The 13,382-nt window shown below is 46.3% G+C and overlaps 1 protein-coding gene across 1 annotated transcript in view; it reads left to right on the top strand.

The window, feature by feature from the left end:
- Window positions 1-13,382, top strand: part of CELSR2 (cadherin EGF LAG seven-pass G-type receptor 2) — a 106,980-nt gene that overhangs the window by 68,619 nt on the left and 24,979 nt on the right. The window contains exons 6-14 of the mRNA XM_063140690.1: window positions 3,366-3,523; window positions 4,234-4,397; window positions 4,739-4,864; window positions 6,626-6,792; window positions 7,081-7,266; window positions 7,648-7,761; window positions 8,811-8,985; window positions 10,245-10,386; window positions 12,344-12,464. Coding sequence (XP_062996760.1) covers window positions 3,366-3,523; window positions 4,234-4,397; window positions 4,739-4,864; window positions 6,626-6,792; window positions 7,081-7,266; window positions 7,648-7,761; window positions 8,811-8,985; window positions 10,245-10,386; window positions 12,344-12,464 — 1,353 coding nt within the window. The remainder of the gene's footprint in view (window positions 1-3,365; window positions 3,524-4,233; window positions 4,398-4,738; window positions 4,865-6,625; window positions 6,793-7,080; window positions 7,267-7,647; window positions 7,762-8,810; window positions 8,986-10,244; window positions 10,387-12,343; window positions 12,465-13,382) is intronic.

Raw genomic sequence — 13,382 nt, 5'->3', positions numbered from 1 at the left:
TAGATTTTGAATCTGATTATGGACGCATTCATCAGTTTTTCAAAGCAGAGACCTTTTTAAAGCTTTGATTATTCCCTTGCCTGATTTTGCACGTGCTTGTGAATTTCACATTCTCCCACAGAAATGCCTTTGCAAGATTCTCCTGGCTCAGTTTTTCTTCCCCCAACAGCAATGTATGAAATGGGAGAAGTTACTGAACGATATTCTGCATTTCTGCCCGTGAGAGTAGTTTGGAAGCTGCAATTACTGCAGAATGTTGTGGCTAGATTACTCAGTGGAGTTTTCTACTGCACACACGACTTCTGTGATGAAAACTCTGCATTGGTTGTCATTTAACTACCAAACCATTTTCAAGTTGTTACTGCTGGTATATAAGGACCGTAAACTGTTCAGGACCAGGTTATCTGAGAGACAGCTGTCTCCTGTATAGGCTGCCCCACCCAGTCTCTATGTTCCAAGAGAGAGGCCTTGCTCACTGTATTGCAGCCTATTGATGCTCATTTTGCCGTGGTGAGGAGGAGAGCCTTCTCTGGTGCACCAATCATTCAGAATGACCTTTGCAATGATATCAGGCGAGCCCCTAATGTGGAGTGCTTCCCCCGACTAGGGTGACCAACTGTCAGGATTTCCCCAGATTTGTCCTGGTTTTTGTTCTTTCCATGGTGTCAGGGGGGATTTTCTATAATTTTCAATAATGTCCTGGAATGACACACCTTCCTCTTTAAGGCTGCCATTAGCATGGCAAGAGGGAATGACATGCTTTCTTGAGGCACATCATTCCCCCACCCCGAGCTCCAATTGAGGTCTTAAAGGGGAAAGTGGGTCATTCCTGGACATTATAGAAAAGGCCCCAATTGGAGTGGATGGTGGTGGTGCAGAATGAAATCCTTTCCCCTCCTCCACTCCAATCGGGTTCTTTAAGGTGGCGGGGAAATAACGTACTTTCTGCAGGACTCAGAAAGCTGCTTCCCCACACACACACTAGGTGTCCTCTTTTTTGGTTTCCCAAATATGGTCACCCTACCCCCGACAAGTTAAGACACATTTGTTTGCCCAGGCATTTCCTGATCACTAGCATTGCCAACTTCTCCAGTTATATTAATGAGATTTTATTGTTTCATCACTGTTTTACTTTTTAATTGATTGGTTTTATGGTATTTTTTCACATTTTTATCTTGTGAACAAAGAAATTAATATAGCAATATAGAAATACTTTGACAAAGATAAATAAATAAATAGTAAAATTTTGTTCCTTGCGTGACAAAATATTTTTAGTCACTAAGTACAAATATGTCACCTATGTGTTCTATGAACACTGGCTTTGTAGAAATTCTGAAAAACAGAACACTGCAAATTGCTTTGGGGACTCTGAACTGTAACTAGTATGCTCTGGTATATGTAGAACTCATTCTTTGTTGTATTTATTTCCTTGATCTTTTCAAGACAGATGATCTGCCCAGAACAGTTGGGAAATGGTGCCACTATGTAGATATGACTTATGGTCAAACAATAAACTTGATTGATTTGTTGATTAAAACAAACAGGAACATGAATCTGGCTGTATGATTAAAAAAGTATGATTCAAAAAGATTAAAACAAAAGTGCCCCCTAATGCAAAAATACTCCCACCCTATTCATGGGAGAAAGAAATGGCTTTGCAGGGTAAAACAAGGAGAAGGTAGACTGGAATCTACTGGTTGATATCTGGATAATTTTCAGTACATCACCAAGGATTTCTGGCTCTCAATCCTTTAATAGAAAGTAAAACTGAAAGTTTAAAAACACCATCTCTGCAATGATTGGCCTCATGCGAATTGCTTATCTTTTAGCCTCAGTGTTCCTCACCTGAAAAACATGAGTGTTAATTGGTTGCTTTTGACCAGGTCTTTGTCAGGCCCTAACGTGAGGCAAAGTGAGGTGCCCCCATCAGGCAATGGAGCCAGAGGAGTGGCGAATTGTCCTGCTAGGAGGTCTCGCCACCACATCCAATGGACACTCTGGAGAGCCCCACCAATTGGTCTCCTGCCATGGCATTTTTTGCAGTGTTAGAACAGCTGGCTAGGCTCTCTGGAGCACCCCACGGCCCTGTTTCCCTTGTGATGTGCCCCCCCTTCCCCTTAGCTTTGTTGCTGTGGGGCTTTGGCTGCCCGAGCTGTTGCAAGACTTGGCCAGCTGAGATCTCATGAGAGCCCCATGGCCAGGAAGGGCCATGAGGCAGAGCTGGCAGGAGGGCGGGAACTCACAGAGTCAGATGTAGGATTTCCATTTGTATAGCTTACGGGGCACAGTAGGTAATTTTCTCCACTTCCCCCTCCCCACTATTGTGCGCCTGGCACTGACCTTGGGGTTCTAGTTCTTTTTTTAAAAAAGTAGAACCCACCAGCCCAAAGTCTGCCCGCCCCCTGCTGTAAGAACATAACATGCCAACCTTACAAAGGACACTGCTTAGGGCCAGCAAGGGACAATACATGAAGAAATGTGATGATGTAATAAAAACGCACTGGTGCAGGTATTGCCTAAGATTAAAAGTCCATCACAGCTCCATAAACATTTGCAAGATCTCCCCTCTCCCTTGTGTCATGCCTGCATGATGCTTTTGTTACTGTGATTATGTGATTTCTGTGCATCTGCCAGATAGCGTGGGCAGAATTTGGCATCATGAGGATTTCAGGTCTCACTTTTAAAAGGAGAGGCTTCTAGCTCTTGTTGTTTCTGAGAATTATGTGGAAACAGGTGGGCAGTACCTGCTGATACCAGACTAGTGAACACCATGGTCGTCTCTTGGATCTATTTCTATAGATCAGATTATTTAGTTCTCCCCAGGGGAGAATACACAATGCACACTCTTTTGTTGTAGATGCAGTGATCTAGAAAAAGTTCCAGCCCCTGGCTCTGTCCTTACAATTGCTAATGCATATTAGAATCACTTCTTATCACATAAACATGTGATGAAACTGTAAGGGAAAAACTCCACCTGCACACCACCCTGCTTCTTGTGAATGCTTAGCATCCTAAAGATGTGGAGTGCTTTGGAAGTGTCTGACATTCAGCTGCCACTGAGCTGCTTTTCCATGGTCCCCAGCTGGTGCGCAGTGTGCTCTTTCCTCAGAAACAGGAACTGGTGTTGGTATCCAACATCTTCTAGATCCTGCTGGTGTATTTGAGGCCACCTAAGAGTGCAGGCTTGAAATGGATCTCTTTTACAAGAGCTACCCCAGCTCAAGGGAAGCTGGGTGGAAGCTTTTGTTTGCTCTGACGGCTTTTGGACAATATCTTACTCTTCCCCTTTCCCTGTTTGTGCCACCATGGGTGTTAACTGGCTGCCTTGGGGGTTCCTGCAAGAGGACTCTGCTTTTTCTTCACAGCCCATCATGGGGATGTCTGGAGTTCCACAGGGGCCCTCTGACCAGAAAGTAGCTGTGGTGACGGTGGATGACTGCGACACTTCAGTGGCCTTGAAGTTTGGCTCCGTCCTAGGAAACTATTCTTGCTCCGCTCAAGGGACACAGTCGGGCACCAAGAAGTGAGAACTTGATGTGCACTATGGGTACACCTGATGGGCTTACAGAAATGAAGAAAGAACAGGCAGGGCTAAAGCCCAGCGGGCTCCACCGTGGTTATTGTTCAGTGGGGAAATGCCTGTCAGGATGATGGGCTGTGGGGATAATGTTTATCTGTATTGGCTTTCCAGGCTCACTTTCACCCTGCAAGAATGGGAGGTGGAGCTCTCCTTCCACCACTCTTCAGTTCTAGGGACCTTGCATGGTGGGCAGGCAATGTCTCTTTGTGTGGTCCAATTTATGTAGATAGGATACGGAGACAATTCATTGCCCAAGTCCCACCATCACTACTACCACCAGTCTATGGCTGACATGGGATTTTATTTCTGACCTCCAAGGTCAAATAGCATGTTTTAATCTGTACAACACATTTTTTTTCACTGTTGAGCTACTATGCTCTTCAGTCTTCCCCAGCTACCATCTGCTATTTCAGCCTTACACACAGAGAGACAGTTCTTTGCTAAAATCTCAACCCTCTTCTCCATATTGTTTGGCTCCTCAGTGGCCCCAACATCTCCAGGTACACCTAACTCTGTTGAGGTCCTTCAGGCTTGACCTGAAGCACCACTTATTATGCCAGCCACAATCTCTACTCAGATCAGAAGAGATCTCTTAATCAGCCATTCCTTTGGGCAAGGTCTTCTCCTGAGCAACTCCTGTTTTGGCTTTCCAGGTCCCTGGATCTGACAGGCCCACTGTTATTAGGTGGCGTTCCTGACCTGCCTGAGAGCTTCCCGGTACGGAATCGGCACTTTGTAGGCTGTATGCGGGACTTCCTGATTGATAATCGAGAGGTGGACATGGCTGACTTCATTGCCAACAATGGGACCGTGCCTGGTATGGGGAGTTTAAGAGCTGGGGTGGAAGGTTGGACACATGCACTGGATGTTTACCCAGATGGCAGGATTCCTGTGGGTGGAAAGCTGGCAAGAAAAGTGCAGCACAGACTCATCTGTTTTTAGAGGCCCCGAGTGTGCAGTGGACAGTGTTTGTGGTACAATTAGTCCTTAAGAATGTGGTACAATTAGTCCCTAGGAGTGTGGTGCAATTGGTGCTTAGGAATCAGTCCCAACCCAGCCCCTCATTGCTTTCATTAGCAGCCTCGGGCTTCGGCACACCATTGGGGATTCCTCTTCTGTCAGTGCTCTTTCCAGTGCCATCTCTCATTCCCTCGCTAGGTTGTTCAGCCAAGAAAAATGTTTGTGACAGCAACACGTGCCATAACGGTGGCACGTGTGTCAACCAGTGGAACACCTTCAGCTGTGAATGTCCCCTGGGGTTTGGCGGCAAGGACTGCAAGCAAGGTAAAGGGTGGCAGCTGCGAAAGAAGGCTGCTGGGGTGTGTGGGGAGGTCTATGCTAAGGTTGTTTGGACATTGGTCACCCTAGGAGACCAGAAGAGTTGTTGGGAGGGTTTTTTGCCAGCTCTTTCTTCTAAGGTTATCAAGAATAATGTGTGGAATGTTAACAGTAGATCTCTTGACTGGTTCCAATCCCCAGGGGGACATGTGCCCTTTGGAGAGGTGATTGAAGCTTTGGGAAGTGTTTGCTGCTGCTCTGCCTCCTCTTTCAAGGGAGATGGGGAAATGTACACCTATTATGAGAAACAGCAAAAGGGAGAAAGGGAAGGATGATGGCTTAGAAAACCTTGGACGCGTGGTTGTAGTGGTAGTTCTAGGTATGAGAGTGAGAGGCAGCTCACACATTCATGCTAAAGCCTGGGAATGTAAGTAAACAGGAGCTGTTATTTACCCAGCTGCATGGGATATAGTCCCCCCAAATACCATTATACACTGTCTTCTAAGGTAGTGTTCACTCATCCAATACCAGCAGGCAAAGATCAAGGGGTGAACGGTATAGATCCAGCGGCTAGGCCCTTCTTTAGGGAAGTGGCTCCCAAGCTCTTAGAGTCTCTGGCCATGGGATATGGGGGTATTTCGGGTCCCACTGGTCAGCACTGCCCTTCATCCCCTTCCTCTCTTAGCCTTTTTGTTCTGTACTGTTCCAAACATCCACCATTGGAAGAGTCAAAAGATCAATTAATATAAAGCTACTTATATGTCCATACTCACACTTTTAGCAGTCTAGTGACCTGCTAAAAGTGTGATGACAGGCATATTAGCTCAAGCAACCATCTAGAGGTTGAGCAAATCTGTTATTGAGTCTGTAAAAAATAAATAAAGAGAAGATTGGTAATAAAAGTGGTCCTGACTCTCTTCCATCCCCCATCCCCCCATTACAGCTCAATCCCTGCCTCAGAATGGGGATTAGATACACTCATTTGACACATCCATTCTGTGCAGGTCCCATTGTAAAGTCCTTAGGTTGTGCAGTTGTATGCCCATCTGTGGGATAGCATGGCTCCCACTATCTGGTCTACCACATTTACTTTTTCTAGTGATTTCTCCCCAAGCATGGTACTCTAGGGCCCTTGCCATGCTTGGGGATGTACTTTCAGTAGAACATGAAAGTGCTAGGATAGTTTGTAATGATCTTACCCCATGAGAATGATTTCAAAAGCCCATTTTAATAATATGTGAGTATTGAGAGGAAAGCTCACTGTACAATAAGACTATAAGAGCACCTATCTAGTCCAGCATTCTGTTCCCACAGTAGCCAACCGATGGGATGCCCACAAGCAGGACAATGTTCCCTAGGAACTGGTAGAGAGTCATACTGCCTCTGATGCTCGAGGTAATATACAGCCATCAAGGTTCTTCCAAATAAAAAACTAGTTGTTTGTATCAGCCTCTGTCATATTTTTAAGCCTCTCCGTAATCTGGAGGTCTAGGAACTTGACAAAAATTAAAATAGCAAAGCAAAACTGGGTGTTTCAAGAATTTGTACACCACAGCCTGTACAAATATGTCTCAGGAGGCACGTGCAGCATATGGTCCTTGCGTTGCCAGCCCTCCCATCGGGTGTGACTGGGAACCTGTGAGTTATATGCATGTGGGGACTGTACTCTGGTGTTACCTGTCTGGATCTCTCTCTATCTGTCTATATGCTATGCAGTAGTTCATACTTTTTTTGACCTGTGTATTTCCCCCCCCACCCCCCATGAAGAAATGGCAAGTCCCCAGCGTTTCTTGGGCAACAGCGTGGTGACCTGGAGTAACTTGGCATTAGTCATTTCGCTTCCATGGCACATTGGACTTATGTTCCGTACTAGGCAGAGCCATGGCATCCTCCTCCATGCCGCTGCTGGGCAGCACTCCACCATCACCCTTTGGGTAAGTTTCAAAGCTGGGGCAGCATCACACTGTTATCCAGTGGGTTAGGAGCCTGGAGAAGACTGCTTGGATCTGCAGGCAAGAGGTACAGAGGCTGGAGGGGTTGGGGGGCTGGGTCACAGACTCCCATCTCCACCCAGGAAGGGTATCAGAAGGCTCATAGCAGATCTAGACACTATGCAGTTGATGCACAATCCTCAATCCCACTTTGCTTGGGCGTGGATGAGGCTCCTGATTGCGAAAATGTTGCCCACGGCTCGGCTCACCCTTTTCTTACCTCTTCCTCAGTTAAGCGAAGGGAACGTGCTGATGACTGTGTCCCGTGCCAACAGCCAGGTCTCATCATTGCGGCTGCACCAGGTGAAGGTGAATGACGGTGACTGGCACCACCTGCAGTTGGAGCTGCACAGCAACAGGGACAACCCAGAAGCCCAGTGCTTAGCCAGAATGGCCTTTGACTATGGCCTGCATCAGGTACACTGAGCACTGGGACCCAGCTGATCAGGAAGGCCAACAAATATTTAGCCCACTGCCTGAGAGTCTTTTGGCTCTCACACAGGGCCTCTCCATCCCTTTCCTAAACATGAGAAGAGCAGCGCTGAGACCAATGAGAACTAAAGCCATCTGTGGAGTAGATCTGTGTCCCCAGGATGGTTGGTTCTCAGCATCCTAGTCCACTTTATCACTTCTCTTGCTGGCTATCCTAACACTGGGCTCCCTTTCTTACAGAGTTTGATCATTGCCCCCACCCCCAACTCCACATCTTGGTGTCAGCCCCACTCCCTTTCCCCAACCTCTGGCCCACCCCGGAAATGTTGTGGCTTCATCAAGCTGCTTTTTCTGCCTGTCCTGCAGGTGGTGGCCAACATCAGCAGTGAGCTGCATGGGCTGAAAGTGCGGAACCTGAGCATTGGTGCTGTGCCAGGGGAGCAGGGGGAGATGATGCAAGGCTTCCGTGGCTGTATGCAGGTATGTGGGGAAGAAACAGGCCCTGCTGGCCCCATTGGGATGGTGGCTAATGCTGCACCATGCTGGGTCAGTGGCAGGCTCCACCTCTTCTGTCATACACTCTCTTTCACCAAGGCCTTTTAGCTACTGACGTATTTTTCAGGCACTCAGCTAGGCACTCAGTTTGAGTAGTGCATGAGAAATCTTGAGCAGATTGCATGCATGCCATACATCCTCTGGAAATCTGTGTCTGCTGGTGGTGGACTCTGTGTGTGTGCGTGTGTGTGTGTGTGTGTGTGTGTGTGCGCGCGTGCCCGCGCAAACTCTGAGTTTACTAATTAGTACAAGCACTTTTATTTGAGGGAACATAGCACCATCTAGAGGTCATAGTTCTCTAATGATTCATGGGATACAAAGAAGCTAACACATTGTGCCCACCCCACAAGTGTGAAGGTTTGCCTCCTGGCGCCCCTAGGCATGGCCCCTGCCATGGTCTGCCCCTATAGCCCTTGAGGGATGGGTGTGTTCACTCCATCCTCCTTAGATGGAGCTGTCCCACAGCAGAGGGGACGGGGCAGGCCTATAACTCAGGCTACTAATCTTCTCTGGCTTCAAACAGTGTTTGTTCTCCCCCCCCCCCCCATATTTTAACATGGGTGGTTGTTGTGGTTGTGATAGTAGTAGTTGTTTTTCAATATTTGGGGTTTTTTAATGTCTAAAAAGCATGAAAAACTTTAAAGTTGTTTGGTTAAAATCTGCTCGCTATACTGCTGAATCATGATGGGAAGTTTGGTTGAAATTGATCAAATGGTATTGAAGCAGTATAACCTTAAATCTTTTTGATTTGATGCCTTTTGGTTCATGATGGTAGTTGAAATTTTCTCTATGCCTAAAACCATCCCAGAGATGCATACATACACCACATACCACCTTTCTGCTTGTTCTGCTGCTACCTAAAAAGTGGACCAACAGCAGATTCTGTTGATCCTGAGAGCCATGACCAGCCATGACAAGTATCTCCTTGGGTGCTGCAGCCTGTCCCTCTCCTCCTTTGCTTTCTTTATCCCCAGGGTGTACGGCTGGGTGAGACCTCGGCCAGTGCTGTGGCCCTGAATGTAAACCAAGCTGAGAAGGTGAACGTGGAGCCCGGCTGCAGTATCCCAGATCCTTGCGACTCCAACCCTTGTCCTGTCAACAGTTACTGCAATGACGACTGGGACAGTTACTCCTGCAGCTGTGACCCAGGTGTGTGTGTGGGGGTGGTGGAAGGGCAAAGATGATGACGGAAGGGCTATTCATGAAATGATTCCATGCTGGTATTTTCCAAAGCAGCCTTCCCATAGCTGCTGCAGGGAATGATTGGAGTTGTAGTTCAACACATCTGGATGGCACCAGGTTGGGGAAGCCTGCTGCAAAGCTTAGCCTTGTGTGACATGAGGTGGGCTGAATCATTGGGTCAGCTAGAGATACAGGGTGCTTCTGCCCAGGCATGGGGTTTTCCCTTCACTTGTATAATAGCTTTGAGCCAGAGTGAGTTGTGATACCGTTAAGGCACAAGTATAATAATCTACCACGATTTATTATTCTGAAATTTTCATTTGATGGAGTAGTGTTTCAGCTGGCCTGTTATAAGGATACTATGTTTGATTACCCCTTTTATTGTATGTCATTAGTATATTGTAGTTGTTTCTGTTCCTTGCTCCAGTCCTATGCAATTTGTTGTTGTTGTGGCTTGGTGGCTTACATAATTAACAAACAGACAACCAGCACAAACAAAAATCAAGATTCAGGTGTAGGGCTCATCTACACCAAGTAGGATATAACACTATGAAAGCGGTATATGGTCTGTGTCAATGGGCCCCAACGGTTGTCAGTGCACTTCAGTACTGCTATAAAGCATCAGTGTGGCTCCTGCCTTTTATATACCATTTTCGTACCACTTTCATAGTGGAATATCCTGCTTGGTGGAGATAAGGCCATAGTCTCAGTGTTGTTATCCCAGGTTAGTTATTCTGAGATAACAAGGAATGAATATAGCCTATTAACTCTAGGGTATTGCAGCACACATTCTTCCTGACTGGGGTGTTTATAAATAACTAGTGAAGTGATGAAAGAGTTGGTTGAGGCAAGAGCCCTCAAACCTGCCAGAGGTTTTTTACTTTTTTTTAACTCACTTCAGCTTCTGTGTCTCCCTGATCCCACCCTATTTGAATGGAAGTGAAATTAGGAGATGACTATATTAACAGACCCTCTGATAGGCCAGAAGCTCTGTGCAGTCCAGGCTTAACGACGAGCCCTATTCTACCTTCACTTCCTCCAGCCATTCCTTCCATTTGCACACCTTTCGTTTTGCTGTGCCTTGAGGAGTGGCTTGCTTGCCACTGTGCCCGACTAGAAGTCTTTTGCTTGCCTGGGGTGCCGTTCGCCCTCAGGTTGGCACTTCTGGCCACAGATGCATTCTGGTTATAATACCACCCAGGGTTTTCTTTCCTGTGCTGCTTCAGGTTATTATGGAGATGGCTGCGCCAACGTCTGCTCCCTCAACCCCTGTGAGCATCAGGCCGTGTGCGCCCGCAAGCCCAGTTCGTCCCACGGCTACACCTGTGAGTGTCCTGACAACTACTTTGGGCCCTACTGCGAGAACAAGTGAGTTGCCCACTGCTGCTAAGCACATCTGCATGCGTGGGCCTGTGTGCGCATGCAAATGTACCTTTAGGTGTATGTATCTTACCTGCCTGTGTATGTGGAAATGGATCCTTGAAGTGCTGTGTGCTTATTTATGTATTTATTGCATTTTTATACCGCCCAATAGCCGAAGCTCTCTGGGCGGTTTGCAAAAATTTAAACCATAGAACCCATTCAGAATATATAACAAACAGTATAAACAGCATAATATAAAATATAATATAAAAACACAACCAGGATAAAACTGAGCAGCAATGCAGAAATTAATACAGATTTAAAATACAAATTTAAAACAGCCAAGTTAAAATTAAGTTGCAAGACTGTTAAAATGCTGAGAAAATAAAAAGGTCTTCACCTGGCGTCTAAATGAATATAGTGTAAGTGCCAGGTGAACCTCTTTAGAGAGCTCTTTCCACAGCCAAGGTGCCACAGCAGAGAAGGCCCTCCTCCTGGTAGCCACCTGCTTCACTTCCTCTGGCAGGGGCTCACAGAGAAGGACCCCTGAGGATGACCTTAGGGTTTGTGCAGGTACATATGGGAGGATGTATCCTTCAGATAGCCTGACCCCAAGCTGTTTAGGGCTTTGAACATTAATACCAGCACATTGAATCGGGCCCGGACCTGGAATGAAGCTGGAAGAGGACTGGCGTGATGTGGTCTCGTCGGCCAGTCCCTGTTAGTAAACGTGCGGCCCTGTTTTGTACCAGCTGAAGTTTCCGAACCATTTTCGAAGGCAGCCCCATGTATAACGCATTGCAGTAATCCAGATGAGAGGTTATCAGAGCGTGGATGACTGTAGCTAGGCTATCTCTGTCCAGATAAGGGCACAGTTGGTATATCAGCCTAAGCTGATATATTGCTGAGTTGTGGGTGGGGAATTTGTGATTCATATCCGGAAGGCACTAACTATAGCTGTTTTAGATGCCTCTTAAAGACCTATCTCTTTACCCAAACTTTACCTGAATTACTGTGCTATCTGGATAGTTTGTTTAGGTACTTACTGGGTTGGATCCAAACGTAAGCATGCTAAGAATAAATCCATTGAAATCAATGCAACAAGTCATGATTAGTGTACGCCCACTGATCCCAATGGGTCTACTCTAATTATGATTAAGTCTGGATCTAACCTTCATATTTTTAGCTTTGGTTTTCAATAGTTTAAACATTTTAACTGATGAAGTTTGTATTTCTTATGATGTATTTTAATTTTGATTTTGTAAACTGCTTAAAATATATTTTTTAGATATGGCAAGTAATAAATAAATAAATAAATAGTGGGGGGTGAGTGGGGAGACCTGTTTCTAAACCAGTTTTTGTCCATGTTTCTGTGCAAGTGGGAGATCAATTCAACCAAACATACCCACTGTGATTACATGGCCAGTAGATGCCGTTTGGACTTCTGTGGAATGAATTCAGGGACTATGTGTACAAATATGTGCATGTACGTATATAGGTTATGAGTAGTGAGTGCACACATAGCTGCTGTAGTGTGATTGATGTGTATGCGCATGTGTGCAAGGTGGGGAGGTTGCTTTGCCTAGTGTGATTGTAGCAAAAAAATGGAATTCTTAATATAACAAGCATTTAATGCTGAAGAGCGTGTGGAAATCCTACAAAATCCTTATGTATTGTAGCCTCTTCATTACGGTCTTTCATGTTTTGACAGCCATCACTCCCATGGGAGCAGAAGACTTTACAGAATGATGTCCAGGAGAAGGCACACTATATTTTGAAACCCCCTGAAGTTTTTAAGTTCTTTCTGATGTTAGGCTTTTCAATTTTAGATGTATTAATTACTTTGTAATTGACAACTGTTTTTGTCTGCCCTTCGCCCAGATGTATGCTCTGCTTCTGCTTTGGCCTGTGTTGGGATACTGGCCGTGTGATTTTAACAGATCCTCTGCTCTCTTTGTGGCAGGCTTGCTCAGCCCTGCCCCCGGGGATGGTGGGGGCATCCTATATGTGGACCCTGCAATTGTGATGTCGGCAAAGGCTTTGACCCTGACTGCAACAAAACCAATGGAGAGTGTCGCTGCAAGGTGGGTCTTGGCTTGTTCACATTGGCTTTTAAGTATTCTGCCTTCTAGAACCTTTCCAAATGACCCTTGTCTTATCAGCAACTGTAGCATGTTGCGGTGTGTCCATGAGCAAAGGCTGTGAGGAAGCGATTAACTCTGCAAACGTTTGGGAGGAGACAGAGACCTTATAAACATGCTGTCGGCTACCTGGTTCAGCTGTTTCAACTGGGGCTGCTTTTTCACTGTCTGCAGCTGAGACTTTCCCTCCTCCTGAACAGACTCTGTGGAAGGATCTTCTGGCGACCAGACAGGCACTCCGGCGATGTCTCTGAGTCGCCCACCTGGTCTGCTACCACGGGATGAGGGAGGAGAGTCGGGGAAACTCATTGGGTGGCCCTAAACCTCTCCCAGTCTGGTGCCTTCCAAATTTGTTGGACTACAACTCCCATTATCATCAGCCAGCATGGCCAATGGAGATGATGGGAGCTGTGGTCTGACACATCTGAAGGGCACCTGGCTGAGGAAGGCTGCATTAAATCATGGTGTAGTGGGATGTGCATGAGCAGGAACAAGCCGTTGCAGGGCTTGGGCTAGCATGTGTCCCTCCCCCCCCCCCGCCCCATTCCTCCTCCTGTGCAGCTGAGAGAGGTTCGGAAGCTTTCACTTCTGCTTTTAGTTAACCACATTTTCCCCTGTCATTGGACCTGGAATTGTGGTTAATATTAACTGTGATTAGTTTCATCAAACCAGCTTCAGAAACCATGGATTGAAGTTAGCTTGTTTGAAAACAAAACGTAATTAATGTTAACCACAGGCCCCATTCAGAAGACACCTTAAACTATGACTTTAACCACAGTGGTTAAGCCAAAAAGCCAGGCTGTGTTCAGAAGACACCTTAAACCACAGCTTTAACCATGGTGAATAAGGCTTTTTGCTTTA

This window comes from Elgaria multicarinata, chromosome 1 (assembly GCF_023053635.1).
Source record: "Elgaria multicarinata webbii isolate HBS135686 ecotype San Diego chromosome 1, rElgMul1.1.pri, whole genome shotgun sequence".
Taxonomy (NCBI): Eukaryota; Metazoa; Chordata; class Lepidosauria; order Squamata; family Anguidae; genus Elgaria; species Elgaria multicarinata.
Note: the sequence above shows the minus strand (reverse complement) of the source record. Positions and strands in the feature narration are given on the sequence as shown.